This window comes from Symphalangus syndactylus, chromosome 20, assembly GCF_028878055.3.
Source record: "Symphalangus syndactylus isolate Jambi chromosome 20, NHGRI_mSymSyn1-v2.1_pri, whole genome shotgun sequence".
Classification (NCBI taxonomy): Eukaryota; Metazoa; Chordata; class Mammalia; order Primates; family Hylobatidae; genus Symphalangus; species Symphalangus syndactylus.
In genome coordinates, this window is record NC_072442.2 from 61,735,721 (window position 1) to 61,759,215 (window position 23,495).

The following is a 23,495-nucleotide window of genomic DNA, read 5'->3' on the forward strand; positions in this document are numbered from 1 at the left end:
CCTGCAGGGTTTCTCCTAACCACATCACACTCTCAGTATCCTTAGGAGTAGATCAGTAGGTAGAAGACTAGGCATTTATTCCTCTTGTACCAACAGTGGCTGGTGGTTAAGAGCATAAGCTCTGGAGCCAGCTGGCCTGGGTTTGGATCCTGGCTCTGCTTCTTCCTAGCCAGGAATGCTGGGTAAGTCACCTAACCTTCTCAATCCCCAGTGTCCTGACCTACCTCATCGAGGTGTGAGGAGTGCATGAGTTAGTACATGTAGGGTGCTGCAAACAGTGCCTGGGGGAGACTGAGAGCTCAGCGTGTGTTCGCTGCTCTAGGATATTAGAGTTCCAGGCCAGGTGCAGTGACTCACATCTGTAATCCCTTTGCACTTTGGTTGGCTGAGGCAGGCGAATCACCTGAGGTCAGGAGTTCGAGACAAGCCTGGCCAACATGGGGAAACCCTGTCTCTACTAAAAATACAAAAATTAGCCGGGCGTGGTGGCGCTCATCTGTAATCCCAGCTACTCGAGGAGGCTGAGGCAGGAGAATCGCTTGAATCCGGGAGGTGGAGGTTGCAGTGAGCTGAGATCGCACCATCGCACTCCTGCCTGGGCGACAGAACGAAGATGGTTTTACAGGATCTTGGTTTAAAAGTAACTAGACACCTGGAAGTATTCCCAGGAAGGTGAAAAATATCCAAAGACAAGGATCCAGCCCGTGGATGGAGACTGGAAAGTGGCTGCAGTTATATCACGCAGAGAGTGCTGCGATGCCTAGCAGGAGCAGGTACTTGTGCCCTGTCTGTTTCAGAAGCTTCAGGCCTGGCTTCAGGCTTCTGTCCTGCTTGGCAGTCGCCTGTGGTTTCCAACTCCTCCGAAGTCCAGACTTTGCTGCTGTGCGGGGATTGTCTGCCCTCTACTGTCCATTGTCTGTCATGGCACACGCTTAACAGATGGCCAGGAACTCAAGAGGGGGCACTAATTGGGAGAGACCTTAGAGAGGCACTTTTCTCCAACTCTTTTGACCATGACTCGCAGAAATATATTTTACACTGTGATTCCAAACAAAAAAGTTTCACAAAATAATTTTTACCAGCCGGGCGCCGTGGCTCATGCCTGTAATCCCGACACTTTGGGGCCGGGGCGGTGGCTTACGCCTGTAATCCCAGCACTTTGGGAGGCAGAGGCAGGCGGATCACCTGAGGTCAGGAGTTTGAGACCAGCCCGGCCAACACTGTGAAACGCTGTTTCTACTAAAAATACCAAAAAAAATAAAAAATAAAAAATAAAAAAAAATTAGCTGGGTGTGATGGCGCGTGCCTGTAATCCCAGGGACTCGAGAGGCTGAGGCAAGAGAATCTCTTGAACCCAGGAGGAGGAGGTTGCAGTGAGCCGAGATGGTGCCATTGCACTCCAGCCTGGGCGAAAAGCAAGACTCCATCTCAAAAAAATAAAATAAAATAAAAAGAAATGTATTGTCTTAGGCCTCTCCTGGCCAAATACTGTGCTGAATCTATCAGTCTTAGGACTTTTAGAGAGAAAGCTCCACACTATTATCTCCTTGGAGGCTGGATATCAGTGTATGGACACCTTGACAGAGCCATTTTGAGACCTTCCTAGACCATACACATTCTTATTTTTGGAGATCCTGATCCATATCATATGATGCATACCAAAATTTATGCACATTGGGACTTACTGTCTTAGTCCACTTTACATTGCTATAAAGGAACACGTGAGGCTGGGTTATTTGTAAAGAAAACAGATTTATTTGGTTCACAATTCTACAGGCTGTACAAGAAGCATGGCAACAGCCTCTGCTTCTGGCGAGGGCTTCAGGGGGCTTCTACTGATGATGGAAGATGAAGGGGAGCAGGCATCACAGGGAGAGAGCAAAGGAGCAAGAGAGAGGGGAGGTGCCAGACTGTTTTCAGCAGCGATATCCTGCGGGAACCAGGAGTGAGAACTCAATTCCTGAGGGATCCGCCCCCATGGTCCAAATACCTCCCACTAGGTTCCATCTCGAACACCAGGGATCAAATTTCAACAGGAGATTGAAGGAACAAATATCCAAACTATATCACTTATTAATTTCAATTTTGTTTTCTTTTTGTATTTTGAAGCCAATCAATTTTTCGGGCCTCAACGATTTTTGCAGGCCCTTGAAAAATTCACAGGCTTTAGGACTGTACCCTATTATGACTAATGGGTGAAGTAGCCTTGGTTAAAAAAAAAAAAATCTGATCAATGAATACACACTAAGGAGAAATTTAATTACTTAGCCCTTCTCTCCTGGTCTTTTTTTTTTTTTTTTGGCGGCTGTGGGGGGAGGGGATGGAGTCTCGCTCTGTCACCAGGCTGGAGTGCAGTGCTGCGATCTCGGCTCACTGCAACCTCTGCCTCCCGGGTTCAAGTGATTCTCCTGCCTCAGCCTCCCAAGTAGCTGGGACTACAGGCGTGTGCCACCACACCCAGCTAATTTTTGTATTTTCAATGGAGACGGGGTTTCACCATGTTTGCCAAGATGGTCTCGATCTCTTGACCTCGTGATCTGCCCGCCTCGGCCTCCCAAAGTGCTGGGATTACAGGCCTGAGCCACTACGCCCGGCCTCTCCTGGTCTTTTTAAAGGGAAACGTGGACAGGCCATTAACACTAAATACATGAGTTTCCACTGGTGAAATCTTTGCTACTCTGGTAGACTGATGGGGGCAGTACCACTGCAGGTGGGCCAAATGCCATGCGACTGGCAAGGTGTTCTCACTCCAAGCCTCAGTTTCCTCACAGTAAAACAATGGGATGAGATTAGCTTGATGATATTCAAAGATTTTGTTTTAGCATTGGGACCCTTTTGCAAATGAAATCTTATGAGGCAAAAAGCAGACCTGGGATGGATAGACTTCTGAGTTTAACAGCTATGCAGGATGTCTGTGAAGATATCCAGGAGAACCTCCCCTAGGTGCCTGCAGAGATAGAGAGGTTTACTACAGGCAAGGACAGGTTTAGGGACCCCAGGAATTCCTGAGGCCTTGATTGGATCTCAGCTCTTAAGAACACAGCAGTGTTTTTCAAACCTCACTGACAGTGACACACAGCCAAAAATAAAGTTTGCTTCAAGATATGGTACATATGTAGTGAAATACAAGTTTTCATAAAATATATACACTGTAAAATAAAAGATTGTCCCACACGCTGGCTAGGACAAAGATGTTTTGGGAATATAAGCCACAAAACTCTTCTTGGAAATCAATTGTATGTCTAATTAAATGCTTAAGCCATTTTCTGAGGAATTTTAACGAGATTATGACCTCTTCTTAGAAACCAGTTACCTATGCACTCAGCTAATGTCAACCCTGGAGGGAAGGAACCCAAGGGCCTTTAACTGTCTTTTAATAAATCTAATAATCCCTAACTAGAACTTCTTTTCTTTCTTTTCTTGTATCCAGTCTAACAATGATTATCTAGTCATTCTCTTTTCCTCTAAAGTGTCCTTACCCATAGGCACTTGTTGAATTGACTTAGCAAAAGCCTCATTTCTTGCCGCAATATTGTAATGAAAACTTTGACACTGGGTCATAACTAAATTGTCCAAATCCGGCCAGGCGTGGTGGCTCATGCCTGTAATCCTAGCACTTTGGGAGGCCGAGGAGGGTGGATCACCTGAAGTTGGGAGTTCAAGACCAGCCCGGCCAACATGGTGAAACCCTGTCTCTACTAAAAATATAAAAATTAGCCGGGCGTGTTCGGCACTTGTAATCCCAGCTACTCAGGAGGCTGAGGAAGGAGAATCGCTTGAACCTGTGAAGCGGAGGTTGCAGCAAGCCACTGCACTCCAGCCTGGGTGATAGACCGAGACTCTGTCTCAAAAATAAATAAATAAATAAATAAATAACTAAAATAAATTGCCCAAACCCACCTCCTTTCTTCCCCTTTCCTCTTTCCTTCCTTTCTTCCTATTAAACAGTGTGATGTATTCTGATATTGTTCTACTGATATGTTTTGTTCTACTCTATTTCATTTTTTAAAATGCTGACTGGGACCCCCTAAATTGATGTCACCAGTCTTTTTTTTTTTTGAGACGGAGTCTTGCTCTGTCGCCCAGGCTGGAGTGTAGTGGTGCAATCTCGGCTCACTGCAAGCTCCGCCTCCCAGGTTCACGCCATTCTCCTGCCTCAGCCCCTCCGAGTAGCTGGGACTACAGGCGCCCGCCACCACGCCCGGCTAATTTTTTTGTATTTTTAGTAGAGACGGGGTTTCACCGTGGTCTCGATCTCCTGACCTCGTCATCCACCCGCCTCGGCCTCCCAAAGTGCTGGGATTACAAGCGTGAGCCACCGCGCCCGGCCAATTTCACCAGTCTTTAATGTATTGACTGCAGTTTAAAAATCACTGGGATAGCAATCCTGGTGGACCACTTTATTAAGACAGAAACACATTGTTGCCATTATAAAATAAAATCAGAGATGGAAACCAGGAAGGATAAAGGCACATGGTGAAAGCTGAGCAACTGTCTTCTGAAATTAAAAAAAAAAAAATTAAAAGACGGGGACAAGCCAAAAACTTTGAGAATATGTTTGCAACGCAAATAAGTGAGAATTTGTCTTCAGAATATTTAAAGGACTCAAGTAAGAAAAAGACATGAAAGAAGCAAAACAAGCAAAGATATGAACAGAGAAGTCACAGAAAAGAAAACCCACAGGGGCAATAAGCATATGAAAGGATGCTCTACCCCACTAGTAGACAGGAAAGAACAGAACCTGGAATTACTAAAACTTTGGAAACTTGGAGGAAGGACCCTGGAGAGCTGAAACTCAGACTTTTGATAAGGGGTGCCAGTTGGCTGGTGCTGGTATTTTGAACAGGGATGCGATAAAACTGCTTCTTCAAACATTAGAAAGTTGCAAAGTGGATTCAGCTGCCACTAAGGGAAGGAACGGCTGCTACCAGGGTGAAGTAGTTACTGGTGTGAGTTCAACATGGAGCCTGGTGGCAAGGCAGGAATATGACTTGCAGAGACCTAGCCTTAGACACGAAGCTGAGTTTAGAAGGTAGAGGGTTGGAGCCAAGGACGAAGCCTAACTCCCACAGTCAGTTCTATTGGTTAATCAGCATTTATATTTAAACTTCCATACTAAAAAGAAAAAATGGGCCAGGCGTGGTGGCTCACACCTGTAATCCCAGCACTTTGTGGGGCTGAGGCAGGCAGATTACCTGAGGTCAGGAGTTCAAGACCAGTCTGGCCAACATGGTGAAACCCTATCTCTACTAAAAATACAGAAATTAACCGGGTATGGTGGCACACGCCTGTAATCCCAGCTGCTCAGGAGGCTGAAGCAGGACAATTGCTTGAGCCTGGGAGATGGAGGTTGCAGTGAGCCGAGGTCGTGCCACTGCACTCCAGCCTGGCTGACAGAGTGAAACTGTCTCAAAAATAAAATAAAATGAAATAAAATAAAATAAAATAAAATACAATAAAATAAAATGTTCTTTTCTATCTAACACAATGGAAATATTCTTCATAGAAATAGAGATGCTATTAGTCTCTTCTTGAGAAAAGAGACACACAAAGTCCCAAAAGTCACTGCATCTCTGGGAGAGAGTAATAATATTCATCTCTGAGCTATGATAATTACTCCATAAATGGAGTCACAGTCCTGTCTGAATATTCTGTTATCTAAAAACTAAATTATAAAGTTAATCTTCCACAAAATGTATATAAAATAGGAGGAGACCTCCAGCTGGAGTGAAGTAAGGAACTGGATTTACCCTCTTGCCTGAAATAACTGAAGAAACAGACAAAAGTGGGCCCCACAGTTGCCCCAGCTTACTCCCTGGAGAAAGCTTTCCAGCTGCAGAGGAGGGAGGAGCAACCCTGGCAGAGTCCTATCATCCTCCTGAGTTAAGGAGACAGAGAGAGCTGGCAGTACTGGGAGGCCAATACAGCCAGAATTCATAGGGCAGCATGCTGAAATTGAGGGAAATAGAGAACTCTAGAGAAACAAAGGTCCCCATCGAGTGTTCAGCTGAATACAGAAGAGAAGGGGATAAGGTGTTACCTTGAAGATAGGATGTATCAATGACAGGCACCTCAGATGGCCACAGCAATGACCTCAGCCATCAAGTGTCCCCTCAGAAGATGAGACTGCAGCTCATGGAGCTGGAAGTCAGAGCTGCGCACCCAGCATTTGGCCAGAAGCCAGGCCATTGGAGAATCCGTGGGCAAGAAAAGTGGAGGTGGCGGGAATCCTGTGCTGGGCAGTTGGAGCTGCAGCAGGGACAAGGTGTGGGGAGAGAAGGCATGAGTGCCGGGCACTCAGCGATTCCCGCCCTCCCTTGCATGTTAACCTCGCCCTTCATCCTCCAAACGTGTTCTGCTTTCCCCGTCTCACTGCTGCCGCTCCCTACAGCTCCCATCTCCTCCCCTCCCTTCCTACCCGCTCGGTGCATTAGCACCCTGCCAGCTGCTTCGCCTCCAGCATTCTGCAGAAACTGCTCTTCTGGTGCCTCCTCCAGCCTCCACTTCCCCTTTCAGTCCCCACAGTGTGGACAAGATTCAAACCGCCTGCTTCCTTCATCCCACACTGTTTTTCGAAATCTAATCTTTTAGCCCCACTTCTACACAAATGACTAAATCTCTTGTTCTCAGCTGCCTGCTGGACAATTTAAACGTCTTCCCGTTCCCTCCGCATTGGCCAGACAAAAGTCTACCTGGGCACCCTGTTCTCTTTATTGGTGCTATTTCTGCAGGCACCTGGCCTGGCTCCCCTTTCCCCTCTCCTTGATCTCCCTCTGCACTCGCATCCACCTGTCCTCTCCATCCCGAAGGTCACTACCCACATCCGAGCTCCCCTCCTCCTGGGGTCAGTGCTGGCATATTGCCCCAGTCCCTGTTTCTAGCATCTCCCCCCTCCAACCCACCCTAAACACCACTGCCCACACCGCGTGCCCACAGCACGTTTCATCACAGCCTTCTCCAGCTTCCCACCTCATACTGCTTAGCCTGGCTTAGTCTGGCCTCTGGTCCAACTGTCCCCTAGGAATCTCTTGACTCCTCTACCTCAGCCTCTGCCCAGTCTGTCTTGCCCCTGAGGACCGGTCCTTCCTCTCCCGCTGCTTGTCTGAGACCTGGCCCTCCTCCGAGGCTCATGACACCCCACCTCCCCAATCCCTCCTGGCCTGTCTCTGTCCTCAGGGACTTCCTCAGTCGTGGAGCTTCTGCAGACTGGCCCCGTGTGTCTCTCCAGCTACATTGCAAGGCCTTCAAATCAGAGACTTGGCCATTTCCTCCTTTCACGTCTCCCCAGTGCCGTAGCTCAGTGCCTTTGAAGATGGTGCTCAGTGCATTTTGATAAGGGGCTGATCTGAGAAGGCTGGAGACTGGGAGCAGAAATCCTGAGTCCTCTCACCTGGATGACCATGGGCAAGAGTTTCCCATCAAGCTGCAGTTTCAGCATGACCAGAGGGGCAACCAGATGTTGCTGGCTACAGAGAATGACGTTGGCCTTGATCCCATCCAGCAGGGAGAAGTCAGCTTCAAACAATGTGCCTCCCTGGGTGGGGGAAGAGGTCAAGGGCTGCTATCAACATAAAGCATCTTCTTCCTACTCTGATTCCTCCAAGGGGGAAGAGAGAGAGAGGAGCTAACTTGTCTCCACCACCTACCTTGTACCAGGTAATGGATCATGTGCTTATTGCCTCATATCATTGTGTTTTTTTTGAGCCAGGGTATTGCTCCATTGCCCAGGCTGGAGTGCCATGGCAGGATCACCACAGCTCACTGCAGCCTGGACTTCCTTGGGCCCAGGTGATCCTCCCATCTCAGCCTCCCAAATAGCTAGGACTACAGGTGCATGCCATTACATCAAAAATTACAGGTGATAATTTTTGTACTTTTGTAGAGACAGGGTTTCACCATGTTGCCTAGGCTGGCCTCCAATTCCTGGGCTCAGGCAATCCTCCTGCCTCGACCTCCCAAAGTGCTGGAATTATAGGTGCAAGCCACTGCGCCCAGCCTTATAATTTTTATACATAGTTGAAAGAGCCTCAGTTGCACAGAAGAGGAAACAGATAATCAGAGAGGTTGGATATTTTGCCTGAGGTCACACAGCTTACAAATAGCAGAACCAGGATTCACATCCAAGCCTATCTGCCCCCATGAATTTCCTCTCTGTTCTTCCATGTCGCCTACTGATGAACAGCCACAGCACTCTGACCCTGATTCTCTTACTCTGCACACTCCCTGAATCCCTAGCACCAAGGGCCAGTCACATTTCTTCATTTGACCGTTTCTATCCACCATTCCACCTTGCACACCCTCCCTCCACAGCTACTCTCGTGTGGGAAGGAGGCCGAGCAGCTGAGCTTCTCCAGGGTCCCTCAGGACCTCTCCTGCAGAATCCCTCCTTGCTGGCTGGCAGCAAGCCAGGCCCCCAGTGGGTCCCGCAGCAGCAGCATTGACACTAGCCCACCCCACCTCACTGTTGAGCTTCCTCAGGGCTCTGATGTCCATACCTCCAGCTCCTTCTCCAGCTGGGCCTGCAGTTCCTCCATGCCTGGAGGGAACACAAGGCGAGCAGGAAGGTGAACAGAGCGCCTCAGCACCATGGGGTTGGTGCCATTAAGAAACTGGTACCCAAATAAGGCATCTTCCTTCCAGGAGTCCCGCACACTCTCTGGGGAAGGCAGTTGTTGAGCAAGTTGTGGGATCTGAGCTCTTGATCCTTCCAACCCCACCAACCATGCCCCCTTGACTCCAGCCCACCAGAGGGACCCAAGTCTCTGGTCTCCCCACCCTGCCTCTTTCAATTCCCCTGGGTTGGGTGGGATCTGGGGGTTAAGTGTCCTGGGAGACATATTGGGGTGGGGGGACTGACCAGCCAGCTTGCTTTGGCCACACCAGAAAATCCCATTGAAGTCATTCAGATCGTTCCAGCAAGTTGGAACATTATTTTATTTTTGAGATGGAGTCTCGCTCTGTCACCAGGCTGGAGTGCAGTGGCGCAATCTTGGCTTACTGCAACCTCCACCTCCTTGGTTCAAGCAATTCTCCCGCCTTAGCCTCCCGAGTAGCTGGGACTACAGGCGTGTGCCACCATGCCCAGCTAATTTTTGTATTTTTAGTAGAGATGGGGTTTCACCATATTGGCCAGGATGATCTTGATCTCTTGACCTCGTGATCTGCCTGCCTCAGTCTCCCAAAGTGCTGGGATTATAGGCGTGAGCCACCAGGTCCAGCGTCAGAACATTTAGTTTTTGATAGCGAGGTCAGCCAGCCTTCAGCACAGGATGGGGCAAAGGGTTCGAGCATCATTCTGAGACTCCAATATGACAACCACAGGCACCGATCTTGGGCCGGTCCAGTGCAGTGCAACCCATAAGCCCCTTGGCTTCCACTAGACCAGGACACCTCCCTCACCCAGCCTCCCCTTGCTCTCACCCTTTGGCCAGTGAAACCTCAAAGTCAACACTCCTGTCTTCCAGAAATTGCTCATCCACAGGGAGGTCACATAGTTTTGCCCCAGCCACATTCAGAATTAACCCATCCTTCCAGTTTCCCCACCTGTGGGGCAGGAGGGAAATCAGGCGTGGGTGCTGGAAGCATCAGCAGCTCACGTGGGGTCAGGGGAGGAGGGCTCACTGGTACCGCTTCCTTCTCTTTTCCAGCTCCTCTTCCTGGTGTTTCTGGAACAGGCCTCGAGGGTCGTCGCCCACAGTGCAGCCTAGAAGGACAGAGGAGGGCTTGGCCAGTGACTTTTGGTGAGCGCCTCTTCTCGCCCCTGCCAGGAGAGCCTCTTCACCCCGTCCTTCTGTGTGGCCCCTGCCTCTTCAGCATCATGCCCTTCCCTCAGGCTCCAGCCACTTTGTGCCAGCTGCAGCCACCGCCCCTTCCACATCCCCAAAGACCCCTCACTCCAGGTTCCAGCACCCCCATCCTGCTCCCTCTTCTCCACACGCGCATCCCCCCAGCTTCTTTCGCACCCCAGAGGCCTCCTGACACCCCCAGCCCCGCGCTCACCGGTGCCTTCGGGCAGGCTCAGGACGCCGTCGCCCTCCACCCAGCGGTTAACAAGGCTCCGGGGACCTGCACGGAGATCCAGCTGCAGAACCTGAAGGAAGTACTGTTTGCGCAGTTTCACAAACAGCAGCGGCCCCAGATACTCCGGTACTTCCACCTTGAATTCTGTCTCCTGAGGGCGACAGAAGAGGCTCAGCCCCGGTGGGGCCTGGCGGGAGGGGCACCCGGCTGAGCCCTGCTCCCTCCAGCGCCCATGCCCTTCCTCGGAGCCTCTGAGAGGAGGAGACGTATCGGGGTGAGGGGACTGAGCCAGAGAGAGAGGGACCGGGCCGAGCGGGTGGCCCCAGGGCTCGGTTCTGAGGGGAGGGGGACGGCAGGTGGGAAGGTGCGCTCCTGCCTTCACTTTCTATTCCCTGTGGTCATTGACTGTGCCAAGCGCTGGGCTGGGCGCTGCCGCGCCCTGGACAAGCGCGCTGTGGAGCCGGGACGCACTGGTGGCAATTCCCGCTGTGCGACCCCCCCACCCCACCCCGCCCGAGGCTGAGGACCTGCAGGGGCCCCATCGGCCTGGGGACAACCTTCCCGGAGACCTGGAGGCGGAGAGGGCTCAGCCAGGGAGAGTGACAGAAAGGGAAGGCAGGGGAAAGGCGCGCTGGGCAGAGAGAGCAGCGGGGAAGGGAGGGCGAGCAGCGTCTTGGAGCTGGAACTCAGAGCCCAGGTGCGCGGGGGGTCAGCAGGTCCGGAGGCTCTCGAAGGTGGCGCCCAGGGCTTTGGGTTTGGTCCCGAGAACAAGCGGGAGCCGTTCGAATGTGTTAAGCAGGAGGAGTGAATTAGGGAGACATCATTCCGGCTTCAGAAGGGCTTGGAAGGTCCGCAGCAGAGGTGGTGAGGCCGCTGGAGGTTTGAAATGGCTTTTAAAATAGAGAAAGCGGGAGGACAGACGACCGCTCTGGCGACCGCAGTTTCCAGACACCAGAGCTGTGTGGAATGAGGGGCGCTCAGGAGCATCCCCTTAATTCCAAGGAGATCGAGTAGCGGGAACATTTATTGAGCGTTTACTGTGTGTCACCAGCTGCCCATCATAGGGAGGAAAAAAAGGAGGAGGGAGCGCCTTTCCACCTTCCGTGCCCCGTCCCCTCACCATGGAGTCGCGGGGCCGCCTGCTCCGTGCGCATTTTCTCTCTTTCTGGCTCCTTTCGCCCCGCGTTCTCGGAAGCTCGGAGCAAGGGCGTGGGGTGCGGGGAGCAGGGCTCCGCGGGTTCAAGGGGACGCGGGCGGTCGGGGGCGGGACGGATATTGGGCAGGGACGCGGGAGATGCTCAGGGTCTAGAACTGACTGCGCCGGATTCTTGCTTAGAGGGATGTGAAGCGAGGGAGGAGGCGCGGGTGACACCGGGGGAGGCAGGAGGAGAGGGCTGGGAGGTGGGGAGAGGGGAGGACCTCATCCGGGCATGTTCCTTTGGCGTTCCCTAGACAGACATCCGGATTTGGGGATCTGGGAGAGAGCTAGAGCAGTGATGGGAATTTGGGCTTTCGCGGAAGAAAAAAAGTAACAGGACGGGGTACAACATCAGGTAGATATGACATGAGATATGACGGGAGGTGGGTCGGGAAATCGAGAGCGTTCTCCTGTCTTGACTCCTCATCCCTTCCCTCTCACCACCCACCCCACCCCAGGTGATAAAGCCTGAAAGGTCGGAGATCCAACAGCGCTAGCGGTTGAAATGTTTGTTAAAATACAGAAAGCGAGAGGACCGACGGCCGCCCCGGTGACTGCTGAGTTTCCAGACAAGGGAGCTCTGTGCAATGAGGAGCACAGGTGCATGCCCTCAATTCCAAGATCAGGTAGCCAGAAAATTTATTAAGCGCTTACTGTGTGCCACCTGCGTGTTTTCTGTCCAAATCAGAAAAGGATTTGGACAGAAAACACGCAGGAAGAAGGAATCAACCCCTGGTACAGCAGGCAGGCGAGGTAGGAGTAAGAGTTATGCACGTGTATGCAAGCCTGGATGGCTGGGAAGCCAACCTCCATCTAAAGGCAAGCGCGGACATACACACACATACACACACACACACACACACACGCGCGCGCGCCTCACAAGTTGGATTGCAAGAGAGGGTGAAGTGGGCGAGGAGACCCAGTCAGCCGTGGCATTTGAGGAAGGTACATTTAGGCCACTTAATTAATTCCACCAACTTTGCACACTTGTCTTCCTTGTGCCAGGCTCTGGGACTCATTCCTTTTGAGGGTAAAAGTCTGCCTCCCTGGGCTCCTGCCCCTCAGGCGCTCCCACAGCCCGGCACCGCCCCCTCGCCATTCAGCAGCCAGCGCGGGGTGAGCGGGCCTGGCCGGGGCGGGCCGGGGATGAGCGGAGCCACCGTCTCCATATTCCTCGGTGCCCCGGGACCGGAAGAGGGAGCCGTGGTTTCCGGAACTTCTCCTGCCCCTCCGGGCTTTTCCTCGGTTGGCAGGTGGCGATTCCGTGTCTTTGCCTGTTATGGCCGCTGCCGTCGCCATGGAGACAGGTGAGTAGCGCTCCGAGCCTGGAGTCTTCGCAGATAGAACTCCCCTTGGCCCAGACCGCTTCTCCCGCTTCCCCGGGGCCTCCTTCCAGGCCTCACTCTCGGCAGGCTTAGTATTTGGACAGGGAGGAGAGAAGGCTCTTGTAGCGTCTAGAAAGGCTAAGGTACTCTGCAGTTTTCCTAATTTGGTTTGTTCGCACATCTTTGCTATTCAAACACGACCCCACCAGCTTCCCAGCGTGGGCGAGACTAAGGGAGAGGACTTGTGTCTTAAAGCGTGTCCTGGATTGGTTTTCTGCTTCTCAGCTGAGCTTGCATACGTTTGAAATATCGTTGCCAGACTTGTGTATCATTCTGTTACTTGTGATTCTTACATATGCATATGTTCCATCATCTTTTAGGCTCTCTGGAGTCTCTTGTTCAGCTTGCATCCTAAGTTTTTCTTAACGGATTCAGCACGTAGCTTTTGCGAAACTTAATCACTGTTAACAATTGTTACAATGCATTATTAAAATAGGGGAAGCCACAGTCATTACAGCCTACTTCAGTGATCACTGTTAAAATTCCTACATAGTGGCCCACGAGTGGGAGGTATTGTGTCCCGTTTGTGTTGCTGTTTTCTTTGATGATTCCTCTTTACCTTTAAAGGTAACCCTCTTCCATGACTGTTCCTTAGGTCTCACTACAATCCTGCTATGCAGAAGTGGCGTTCCGTCCCAATGGACCATGCTCTAGCTTTCCAAGCTGCTAGAACTGTCAGTGTTTCTCAGCCTCGGCACTATTGACATTTTGGGACCAGTGATTCTTCATTGTTGGCAGAGGGGAGGGTGTTGACCTGTGCACTGTAGGATGTCAGGTGGCATCCCTGGCCTCTATCCACTAGGTGCCAGTAGCACCTAATGTGCTAGCCCCCCTTCCCCACAACTTTTCCACCAAACTAAAGTGTCTCTAGAGGTTGCCATATATCCTCTGGGGGACAAAATCACACAGTTGAGAACCACTGTCCCACATTCTACGCACAGAAGCCAAAAGGATATTTTTAAAATGTAAATGGCATCATGTCATTCCCGTGTTGGAAACCCTTCAATGTTTTCCTATTGACCTTAGAATAAATCTCAAATTCCTTACTGTGGCTTAGAAAACTTTCTGTGGACTGGACCCTGCTTGCTTTTAACTCCTCTCTTCCGTTCTGCTTCCATGTCTATATAATTGACTCTCTTTCACTCCAGCCATACTGGCCTTCTTTCTGTTCCTTGAACATTCAAAGGTTGTTCCCATCCAACCTTTGTATTTGCTGTTCTTCTGCCTAGAATGCACCTGTTCCAGATCACTGTTCATTCACATGTATCTCAGATTAAATGTTAACTAATCAGCAAGACCTTCCCTGAACATTTTATCAAAAGAAGCCCCTTACTTCCATTCTCTACCACATTACCCATGTATTTCCTTCATAGTGCTAATCACAATAGAAAATTGTCTTGTTTCATCATTGCTTGTCTGCCTTTTCACCAGAGTGTAAGCTCCACTAGAGCTGGGACTTAGCTTTTTTTTTTTACTGCTACAGCCCAAGTTCCCTGAATACAGACAGTTCCCAACTTAAGATGGTTTGACTTATGATTTTTCGACTTTACAATGGTACAAAAGTGACATTCAGTAGAAATAGTACTTTAAGTACTCTTACAACTGTTGTTTTTCACTTTTAGTACAGTATGCAATAAATTACATGAGATATTCAACATTTTATTATAAAACAGGCTTTCTGTTAGATGATTTTGCTCACCTTTAGGTGTTCTGAGCATGTTTAAGGTAGGCTAGGCTAAGCCATGATGTTTAGTAGGTTGGGGTATTAAGTGCATTTTTAAATTACCATATTTTCAACTTACAATAGTTTTAATGGGAGGTAACCCCATCGTAAGTGGAGGAACATCTAGTGCCTGGCACAGAGCAGGTTCTCAATAAATATGACTCTTCTCCATCTTCTTCAAACCTCAGGCCAAGTTTCAATGACCTCCTCTCACTTTCTCTTCTAAGATTATTTTTGCTTGCTGGTGGGTTTACTGTCATTTTTAACTACATCTAACCTACCTTAAAAAAGTGTATGGATGGGGGTGCCAGGTACAAAGACTTAGCATAAAGAAAACAACCATTTACTTTTTGAAACATAAACAAAGGCCAATTAATAATTTATGAGTCTGTTCCTTGCCCCTCAAGTTTTTAGCAGGCATGGAATCATTCCACAGGTCATGCTTTCAGTTTGGTCTCTGTTCCTAAGGGGTGAAGGTCTTCTGAGGGCTGTGGATCCCAAACTCACCTGGCTCAGAGGCCCAAACAGCCTCTTTGTCCATCAGCCCGATTTAGACAGCATCCTGGGCCTGAAAACCTTTTGTGCTGTCTTCAAGTGAAAATAGTTCACTGGGTCACAAGTAGGCTGGTCCAAGACGCAGGACGGTCAATAAACGTTGGCTGTGTTCACAAACTGCGGCTTGGCTGTTTCTTACATTGATTTATGGTTTGTTTCCATGAAACCGAAAATGATTGGTCCACCTGGCAGCTGGCTGGCTGGCTGGCAACTGGAGGCCTTTCTGTCCTGGCTGAGGGCCCTGGCCCCTTGGTGGCCTTTGGGAAACAGCATCTCATCGGGCCGTTTTTTCGTTCTGGCGGGCGGCCGGCTTGGCCCCCGGGGCCGGGCTCTCAGAGCAGTGTAGAGACGTCTCCACCCTCAGGGACGAGGCCCTGACTTGGCGGGAGGTCGTCTCCGTGCGCCGCGAGGAGGATTCCACGTGCCGGGAGGACACCTCGAGGATGCGAGGGAGCCGCTTCCCCGAGGGGGAGAGGGAGGGCCCCTCGCTGCGGCGCTGGGAGGTCTCCACCCGTCGGGACGACGTCTCCACGCGGTGGGACGAGGTCTCCACGCGGACCGTGGACGCCTCTGTGTAGCGGGTGGTCCCCACCCGGGGCGAAGACTGCTTGGCCCCCGGGGCTGAGGCCATTCTGCCGGCGTGAGGGGGCCAGGGAGGCCTCGGGGCACCCCACAGCCCAACGGTCACCGCAGGCAGAAGAGAAAAACTACGGTACTGCCATAGCCGGGAGCGCCACAACACGATGACGTGGAAGCACCAAGGTCCTTCGAAGGCTAAAACGCTGGGCTCCTGCCCCTCAGCCGCTCCCACGGCCCAGGCCCCGCCCCCTCGCTATTTTGGAGCCAGCGCGGGTGGGGCCATCCCAGGGCTGGTGGGGGGATGGGCGGAGCCTCCCCGCCCCATATCCCACAGTGCCCCGGGACCGGAAGAGGGAGCCGTGGTTTCCGGAACTTCCCCTGCCACTCTGGGCTTTTGCTTGATCAGGCTGGTGGAGTTTTGGTATCTTCGTTTGTTATGGCCGCTGCCGTCGCTATGGAGACAGGTGAGTAGCTCTCTGATCTTGGAGTCTTCGCAGATGGAACTCTCCTCGGCCCAGACCGCTTCCCCGTGGCCTCCTTCCAGGCCTTACTGTTGGCAGGGTTAATATTTGGACAGGGAGGAGAGAAGGCTCTTGTAGCGTCTAGAAAGACTAAGGTACTCTTTGGAGTTTTCCTAATTTGGTTTGTTCGCATATCTTTGCTATCCAGACACCACCCCACCAGCTCCCCGGCGTGGGTGAGACTAAGGGAGAGGACTTGTGTGTTAAACCGTGTCCTCCTTGATTGGTTTTCTGCTTCTCACATGAGCTTGCCTAAGTTTGAAATATCGTCGCCAGACTTGTGTATCACACTGCTACTGGTGCTTCTTATATGCATACGCTCCATGATCTTTTAGGCTCTGCGCAGTCTCTTGCATCCTAAGTTTTTCTTTACTGATTCAGCCCGTAGCGTTTGCGAAACTTAATCACTGTTAACAATTGTTACAACGCATTATTAAAATAGGGGAAGCTACAGTTATTACAGCCTACCTTAGTGATCACTGTTAAAATTCCTACATAGTGGCCCACGAGTGGTAGGAATTCTCCGTTTGTGTTGCTGTTTTCTTTGATGATTTCTCTTTAACTTTAGAGAAACTTCTAACTTACTCCTTTTAATCAGGGCTCCGCTTTTCTTAGATTTCGAAGGAAGGTTTATCTCCTCCCACTCCTAGTTTAGGAAGACCATCTCAACATTAGTCAGGTTTCTTTATTGCTCTTTCCTTACTGCAAATCAGTATTATATACAGTGACCTTTATTTTCCATGATTTTTGCTGTCTTGTCTCCTAGATGATGCTGGAAATCGACTTCGGTTTCAGTTGGAGTTGGAATTTGTGCAATGTTTAGCCAACCCAAATTACCTTAATTGTAAGTTGTTAAGCACCTCATTGAGTAGCTATTAATGATTTCTGACAGAAGAGTTGCAGTTCAAAATAGTATTTAGTTTTACACATTCTCAATTGAATGACATTACACTTATGCTGGTATATAGATATAATTGCGCACTGGGACTTGTGTTTTGAATCCAATGTGTGTTGGTGGTGGGGGTGTTATGTAAATAGATCGTTTATATTAGGGGTAACAAATCATAGTTTAAGGATTGGTTTGACCTACAGATTTTTTTTTTTTAATGCTTTTCAGTTCTTGCCCAAAGAGGTTACTTCAAAGACAAAGCTTTTGTTAATTATCTTAAATACTTGCTTTACTGGAAAGACCCAGAATATGCCAAGTATCTAAAGTAAGTTTAATTTTTATAATCCTAAGCATGTGTATACTTTATTATATAATAGATTTCTTAGTTTCACATTGGCAAAAATGTATTTGGAATCTCTCCACTTCTTTTCGTTATCACCATCTTAATACAAGACACCCTCATCTCTAACTTGTAACACTGCAGTAATCTACTCCCTGGTTATCTCTGCTTCCACTTTTACCTTCCTGCCCCCATCTCCACCCCAAACCAAACCAAGCAAAACAGCTTTCTACGCAGAAACCAACTCAATCATTTTAAAAATGTAAATCAGAACACTTTACTTTCTTGCTTAGAACCTTTCGATGGCTTTCCATTCCAGGCAGAATAAAATCCAGTCTTTTTTCTTGGGCTAAAGCCCTATATGATCTGGCCCTGCCTTTTCTGACCTTGTCTTTTACCACCCTCCCCATCTCACCGGGTTTCTTATCCCTAAGAACTCACAATCTGTAAATGTAGTGGCATAAGCCATGGGCTGAAATTAAAAGAGGGTATCTGTAAGGAAGGTGTTTCTGGGGTTATTTGGAGGAGGTGATCTTACCTGAGTCTTAGAGTTGCTGTCTTTTGTTTAAGGCCTCTTATGTGCCAGGAACAGTGCTAAATGCTTCATATGCATTAACATATATATATATATATTTACCATTCAGGTCATTCAGCAGACACTTTCATGTTAAGGTTTACTAAGTTGCAAGAAGCATATTATAACCACAAAGCAATTCCCTTTTAATGATTAAAAAAAAAAAAAAAAGAAAAAAAAAAACCACCTTGAACTCACACCACTGCTTTGTCTTAAGCAGGTAGAAAGCCATAGTGAACCTTTAAAAAAAAAAAAAAAAGTTTGAGAGGAAAATGTTTCAAACTTGTCTCGAAGTCACTTTTCTGTGTCCAATAACAATTGACTCACAAAGCATATACGTTTTATGTTGCTTGCAGGACCCTTTGCACCTTTTCTGGCTTTTTATCCATTTAATAATCCAAAGAAAAGACTTTTAAGAAAAGTAGACTTCAACGAATGTTGTATGTGTGTAGATTTACAGACTCAGTGTTGGAAGCCTTAGCCACCACCAAGTTTTAATCTTACCCACAACATTGCTGAGAGATGGTCATCTACACCCTGCAGATTTCCATTGAGCCTGTGTTACTCTGTCAGGGACAGCTGATTCGATTGTTAGCCTGATGTTAGAAAGTTCTTCCTTATATTGTGATGTAATGTACCTCCTTGTAGCTCCAGTCTGTCCCTGGGTTAAGCTAGAACCATGCTATACCCTCTTGAGGACAATAGCCTTCAAGAGAGACTGCAAATTAGCCCCTTTTGGGCGTTTTATTCAGTCTGCAGAAGATTTGTTTTTTTAATACTTGCCAACATTTAAAGATCAGAAAGTTTTATATAACAAATGCAGATTTCCAGCTACTCTTTCAAATCTGGAAGATCTAGTAACCATAGATCTTAATTCTCCCAAGTCAACAACTGGGCTGAAGCTGAGAGCAGCTGTCACTACTAGCTGCTTTCCACCTGGTAGAAGAGACACTTTCTACCACTTGGCCTGCTTCATTGATAGCCAGTAGGTGCCACTATAACATCTCTCTTCCATCTATTTTTCTCAACTACCCTCAGCCTTTGTGCCATGGTGTCCAGAGTTCTCATGAGTTGAGGTTCCCTCCTTTGGATATTTGGCAGTTGTACTTTATGCAGTTCAGCCAGGAACTAAACACAGGCCTTCAGATGTGGTCAGAGTACAGTGGGCCAGAGGTCCTTTCTTTTCTTCATGTGGACATACACCTCTATTAATTCAACTTAAGTTTATATTACTTTGGGGGGTGGGGAGAGGATCACATTGTTGACTTGCTGGAAGGATTGTGTCAACTAAAATCCTTCAGTTCTTATTTTCCTCAATGCTGTTGGGTTCTCCCTATCTTGTTTCTTTTTAAAAACACCAAATGCAGAACTTCCCTTTTATACTGCTTCTGTTTCATCTTGTTGACTTGTAGCCTATCAGAGTGTGATTCTTTATTGTCATCTAATGTATTCTGATATAATCACTGTATGTCTAAATTCTAGTTATTGACTAAATGCTACTTGAGACCATTCTCTTGGTTGTCATATTATTTTACAGTTGAAGAAACTGAACCTTAGAGAGGTTGAGTACCTTGTTAAAGGCCACCCGGCTGAAACTTACATCCTGGCCATTTTAACTGCTAATGCTGTCATGAAAGGGAGTTAGCCAGGGCCGGTGTGAATAGAGCATTCTAGCATAAGCAGCCAACAATTAGAGCAACTGTGTGTTTTTAGTGTGTGGATAGCAAACCTTTGCTGTCTTGGAAGTTACTATCTTAGAAGCATGGTATTAAGCCCTCTATTCAATGTGGTGTTCACATCAGTAGCATTGGTTTCATTTGGTAGCTTTTTAGAAATGCAGAGCTCAGGCCCCACTCCAGGCCTAAGGATTCAATCTGCATTTTAAGAAGTGACCCGTATACACATTAAAGTTTTAGAAGCATTGTTCTAGTATCCTATTTTCCACACTTTAGTCATTTGCATATCACTTGTGCAACTTTGGCTTTATCTGCATACTTCCTGAAGGGGGCCTGCCCCTCCACACCTGTAGGTATTTCTTGTCAGGTGGAGATGAAAGACTGAGAAAAGAAATAAGACACAGAGACAAAGTACAGAGAAAGAACAGTGGGCCCAGGGGACCGGCACCAGTGCCAGTCTCGCTTGAGTTCCCTCAGTATTTATTGATCATTATTTTTACTATCTTGGCGAGGTGAGTGTAGCAGGGCAACAGGTGGCGAGAAGGTCAGCAGGGAAACGTGAGCAAAGGAATCTGTATCATGAATAAATTTAAGGAAAGGTACTGTGCCTGGATGTGCACGTAGGCTAGATTTATGTTTCACTTTACACAAACATCTAACTGTAGCAGAGAGCAACAGAGCAGTATTGCTGCCAGCATATCTCGCCTCCAGCCACAGGGCGGTTTTCTCCTATCTCAGAATAGAACGAATGGGAATGGTTGGCTTTACACTGAGACATTCCATTCCCAGGGACCAGCAGGAGACAGAAACCTTCATCTTATGTCAACTGCAAAGAGGCCTCTCTCTTTCACTACTCCTACTCAGCACAGACCCTTTATGGGTGTCAGGCTGGGGGATGTAAGGTCTTTTCCTTTCCCAAGAGGCCATATCTCAGGCTGTCTCAGTTGGGGGAAACCTGGACAATACCCAGGCTTTTTTGGGCAGGGGTCCCTGCGGCCTTCCGCAGTGCATTGTGTCTCTGGTTAATCGAGAATGGGGAATGGCGATGACTTTTACCAAGCATACTGCCTGCAAACATATTGTTAACAAGGCACATCCTGCACAGCCCTAAATCCACTAAACTTTGATTCAATATAGCATGTTTCTGGGAGCACAGAGTTGGGGCTAAAGTTACAGATTAACAGCATCTCAAAGCACAACAATTTTTCTTAGTACAGATCAAAATGGAGTTTCTTATGTCTTCCTTTTCTACGTAGACATAGTAACAATATGATCTCTCTCTCTTTTCCCCACACTTCCTATATTTTAATGTATTTTAATTGCCTCAGTTAGCTTTTATGTCTTTTCAACTTGAAATAATTTCACTTACAAAATAGCTGGAAAAATAGTAAAAATAATTCCTGTATTTTCTTCACCCACATATTCCAAATATGTAAAACTACAATCAGCAAAAATCAGCACATTAATATTATTACCTAATCTACAGACCTCATTCACATTTTGCCAGTTGTTCTGCTGGTGTGCTGTATGTAGTGCAGGATCCAGTCTAGGCCCGTATGTTGCATTTTGCTGTCGTGTCTTCTTAGTCTCCTTTCATCTCAATGGACTTTTCTTTTCCATGACTATGACAGAAATGATTTTGTATCCTTCATATATCTGCAGTCACATGAAGTCTATTTGTCCCACTACTGGTGACATTAATTTTGGTAACTTGGTTGAGGGTGGTACCTTCTAGGTTTCTCCATATTAAGTTACTATTTTTCCTTGTGTATTTAATAAGTATCTTACGGGGAAAGCCTTTGAGACTATGTAAATATCATATTACATATACTTTTGCCCATTTTATCATCTTTTGAAGATACTTGCTTGAAACATTTTTTACTGTGACGATTTTCTAATTCTATCATTCTGCATTTATTAGTTTGGAATTCGATTGTAAGGAAGTACATTCCCTTGTTTTCTATTTATTATTTTATTAAAGAAATTTGCATCCATTTAGTGTGGACTTTTGGATTCTTATTTTTAATAGAATTATGAATTAGAATTATGTATTTTCTTGCGCTAAGTATTCCAGATTTGGCCATTGGGAGTCCCTTCAAGTTGGCTCCTGAATACTTTTGATCCTCCCAAGAATTTTTAGCACTTTTTCTTCTGGCACTACGTAATGTTCCAGGCTTATCTTGTACTTTCCCTGTCTTACCCGAGTCACCCTTTTCTCCAAGGAAACCTGCTCCTTGGAAACCACAATCTGGACATTGTGTGTTCATTGGTACCACAGTGTCATTGCTTCTAGGCCCTCTCAGTACACAAAGCTCAAGAACTATTTATATGTATGTATGTGTATACATGCACACACGTATACATCTGTGTATTCTATCTCTATTAAAAGCCGTAAGTACATACTGATGTTTTCAATACCAGCTCAGTAACACAGAGTTCATTCTAGCCTTTTTCCTTTCCGTTTCTATAACTCCTTTTCTGATAGCCAGAAATCTGGCTGTCCTTATCCACAGTATATCTACTTGTCCAATCCTACAGTATATCTAATTTCAGAATTGGTATATCCCGGTGGACAAGAATACAATGTATGTGCATAGTCCTCTTTCACACTCACTTTTAAATGAAAGTTGTCTTTTTATCCCTATTGATGGAAAAATGAATAACGATTAAACACATAATTACTAAAATATGTTTATGTTCTTCACGTTGGAAGCCGCTAGAAGGGAATAGCATGGTTTGTCCCTAAATTTTCACTCTGCTGACCAGTTACTGTGTTGTGTGGTCCTGAGCAAGCTAATTTAATCTTTCTGAACTTAAACCTTCTCATTTTCAAAAATATTCAACACTGACCTTTGATGACTAATCGGGAAAAAACCCTATGCTACCAGAGTGCACTAAGTTACTGTTATAGAAATGGTAGGCTACAAGATCGTTTTTAAGAGAATAACTGAACTAGACCTTGGCATTATTTACTTAAATTATGTTGTTCATTCACTTACAAACTTAAACCCAGGTACCCTCAGTGTTTACACATGTTAGAGCTGCTCCAATATGAACACTTCCGAAAGGAGCTGGTGAATGCTCAGTGTGCGAAATTTATTGATGAACAGCAGATTCTACACTGGCAGCACTATTCCCGGAAGCGGATGCGCCTTCAGCAAGCCTTGGCAGAGCAGCAACAGCAAAATAACACGTCGGGAAAATGAAAAACTGGATACAGACGAGGCTCTTAATACATGTATATAATGTATTTCTTTTGTACAGTGAAGACAAAACAAATGAAAACTCTTCCTATCTACCTTTATTATGGTAGCCCTTAGAACCTTTAGTGTGCTTTTTAATCCAACTTTTTATTGTTAATAGACTATTTCTGTTAAACCTGAATTGTTCTTTGATTTCCCTGTGGATTTTTAAGGTGTTTTTCTTTTTTACGCATTTAGCATAATCACCTGATTAAGAATGGAAAAGTTAGGTGCTTTAGACCAAATAAGGCACTGGGGCATGGGGTAGGGGTGGGCCACCAAGTATACTGAATTCTAAGGCTAGCTCTTCCTGATATATAGTAGGGCAAGACCATCTCCTAGAACCTTACTGTCTCTCAGATCAACTACTCTACCCCACTTACCTATGTAGTGAGAGTAGCGGAGCAGTGACCTCTTTAAATCACAGGACAGGAACTGCATAAAGGTTCTTAAATTCTGCAGGACAGGAAATACGTGTATTACCTGCTTTGCAAGGTGGCTTTAAGAATCACTGAATCACTGTGGCCTCACTTGACCTAGTCATGGCAGGACGACTAGTGGTTAATTACTAACTGGACTCTTGACTTTGGAACAAACATGAGGACCCTCAAATACTTGTGTTCATTTGGGAAAGCTACCATTGATTTGGGAGGTACCACAAACCAGGTGCTATGTTAAGTGCTTCCTTGAATTCTCATTTTATTCTCAGAACCTTGTTTATAGGAGAGAAAACTGAGGTTTGGACGGGGTGAGTAACTTGCCTGTGGTTACACAGCTAGTAAGTGGTAGAATC

At 47.3% G+C, this 23,495-nt stretch overlaps 4 protein-coding genes across 4 annotated transcripts; 1 reads left to right on the plus strand and 3 right to left on the minus strand.

Annotated features, from left to right (window-relative positions):
- Nucleotides 1-1,755: 1,755 nt before the first annotated feature.
- On the minus strand, nucleotides 1,756-9,617 carry LOC129470684 (polyunsaturated fatty acid lipoxygenase ALOX15-like). The gene is made up of 5 exons (XM_063629620.1): nucleotides 9,544-9,617; nucleotides 8,496-8,656; nucleotides 7,391-7,534; nucleotides 6,041-6,249; nucleotides 1,756-2,947 (listed from the first exon to the last, which is right to left on the minus strand). Exons 2-4 carry the CDS (start codon nucleotides 8,586-8,588, stop codon nucleotides 6,073-6,075), a joined length of 414 nt encoding a protein of 137 aa, XP_063485690.1. The 5' UTR covers nucleotides 8,589-8,656; nucleotides 9,544-9,617; the 3' UTR covers nucleotides 1,756-2,947; nucleotides 6,041-6,072.
- Nucleotides 8,917-14,908, minus strand: LOC134731306 (uncharacterized). The gene is made up of 5 exons (XM_063629608.1): nucleotides 14,834-14,908; nucleotides 12,197-13,004; nucleotides 10,000-10,171; nucleotides 9,622-9,703; nucleotides 8,917-9,543 (listed from the first exon to the last, which is right to left on the minus strand). The coding sequence occupies exons 2-5, from the start codon at nucleotides 12,722-12,724 to the stop codon at nucleotides 9,417-9,419; spliced, it is 909 nt and encodes a 302-aa protein (XP_063485678.1). The 5' UTR covers nucleotides 12,725-13,004; nucleotides 14,834-14,908; the 3' UTR covers nucleotides 8,917-9,416.
- Nucleotides 14,119-15,512, minus strand: C20H17orf100 (chromosome 20 C17orf100 homolog). The gene has a single exon (XM_055258749.2). It carries the CDS (start codon nucleotides 15,510-15,512, stop codon nucleotides 15,156-15,158), a length of 357 nt encoding a protein of 118 aa, XP_055114724.1. The 3' UTR covers nucleotides 14,119-15,155.
- Nucleotides 15,513-15,761: 249 nt separating this feature from the next.
- Nucleotides 15,762-22,855, plus strand: MED31 (mediator complex subunit 31). Its single transcript, XM_055258747.2, has 4 exons — nucleotides 15,762-15,924; nucleotides 16,748-16,825; nucleotides 17,099-17,195; nucleotides 22,474-22,855. Exons 1-4 carry the CDS (start codon nucleotides 15,762-15,764, stop codon nucleotides 22,664-22,666), a joined length of 531 nt encoding a protein of 176 aa, XP_055114722.2. The 3' UTR covers nucleotides 22,667-22,855.
- The last annotated feature ends 640 nt before the right edge of the window (nucleotides 22,856-23,495 follow it).

What these genes read in the sequence shown, in the direction of transcription:
- LOC134731306 (XM_063629608.1), bottom strand. Translation starts at nt 12,724, where the DNA reads ATGTGCGAACAAACCAAATTAGGAAAACTGCAGAGTACCTTAGCCTTT. An exon ending in AAGGAAGACAAGTGTGCAAA is followed by an intron (nt 10,172 to 12,196) that starts GTTGGTGGAATT and finishes TGTCGCCCTCAG; the next exon opens with GAGACAGAATTCAAGGTGGA. An exon ending in AAGAGAAGGAAGCGGTACCA is followed by an intron (nt 9,544 to 9,621) that starts GTGAGCCCTCCT and finishes CCTGCCCCACAG; the next exon opens with GTGGGGAAACTGGAAGGATG.
- C20H17orf100 (XM_055258749.2), bottom strand. Translation starts at nt 15,512, where the DNA reads ATGGCCTCAGCCCCGGGGGCCAAGCAGTCTTCGCCCCGGGTGGGGACC.
- MED31 (XM_055258747.2), top strand. Translation starts at nt 15,762, where the DNA reads ATGGGCGGAGCCTCCCCGCCCCATATCCCACAGTGCCCCGGGACCGGA. An exon ending in CAACCCAAATTACCTTAATT is followed by an intron (nt 16,826 to 17,098) that starts GTAAGTTGTTAA and finishes AATGCTTTTCAG; the next exon opens with TTCTTGCCCAAAGAGGTTAC. An exon ending in GAATATGCCAAGTATCTAAA is followed by an intron (nt 17,196 to 22,473) that starts GTAAGTTTAATT and finishes ACTTAAACCCAG; the next exon opens with GTACCCTCAGTGTTTACACA.
- LOC129470684 (XM_063629620.1), bottom strand. Translation starts at nt 8,588, where the DNA reads ATGGTGCTGAGGCGCTCTGTTCACCTTCCTGCTCGCCTTGTGTTCCCT. An exon ending in AGCTGGAGAAGGAGCTGGAG is followed by an intron (nt 7,535 to 8,495) that starts GTATGGACATCA and finishes TCCCCCACCCAG; the next exon opens with GGAGGCACATTGTTTGAAGC. An exon ending in TCTTGCCCATGGTCATCCAG is followed by an intron (nt 6,250 to 7,390) that starts GTGAGAGGACTC and finishes TCCCTGCTGCAG; the next exon opens with CTCCAACTGCCCAGCACAGG.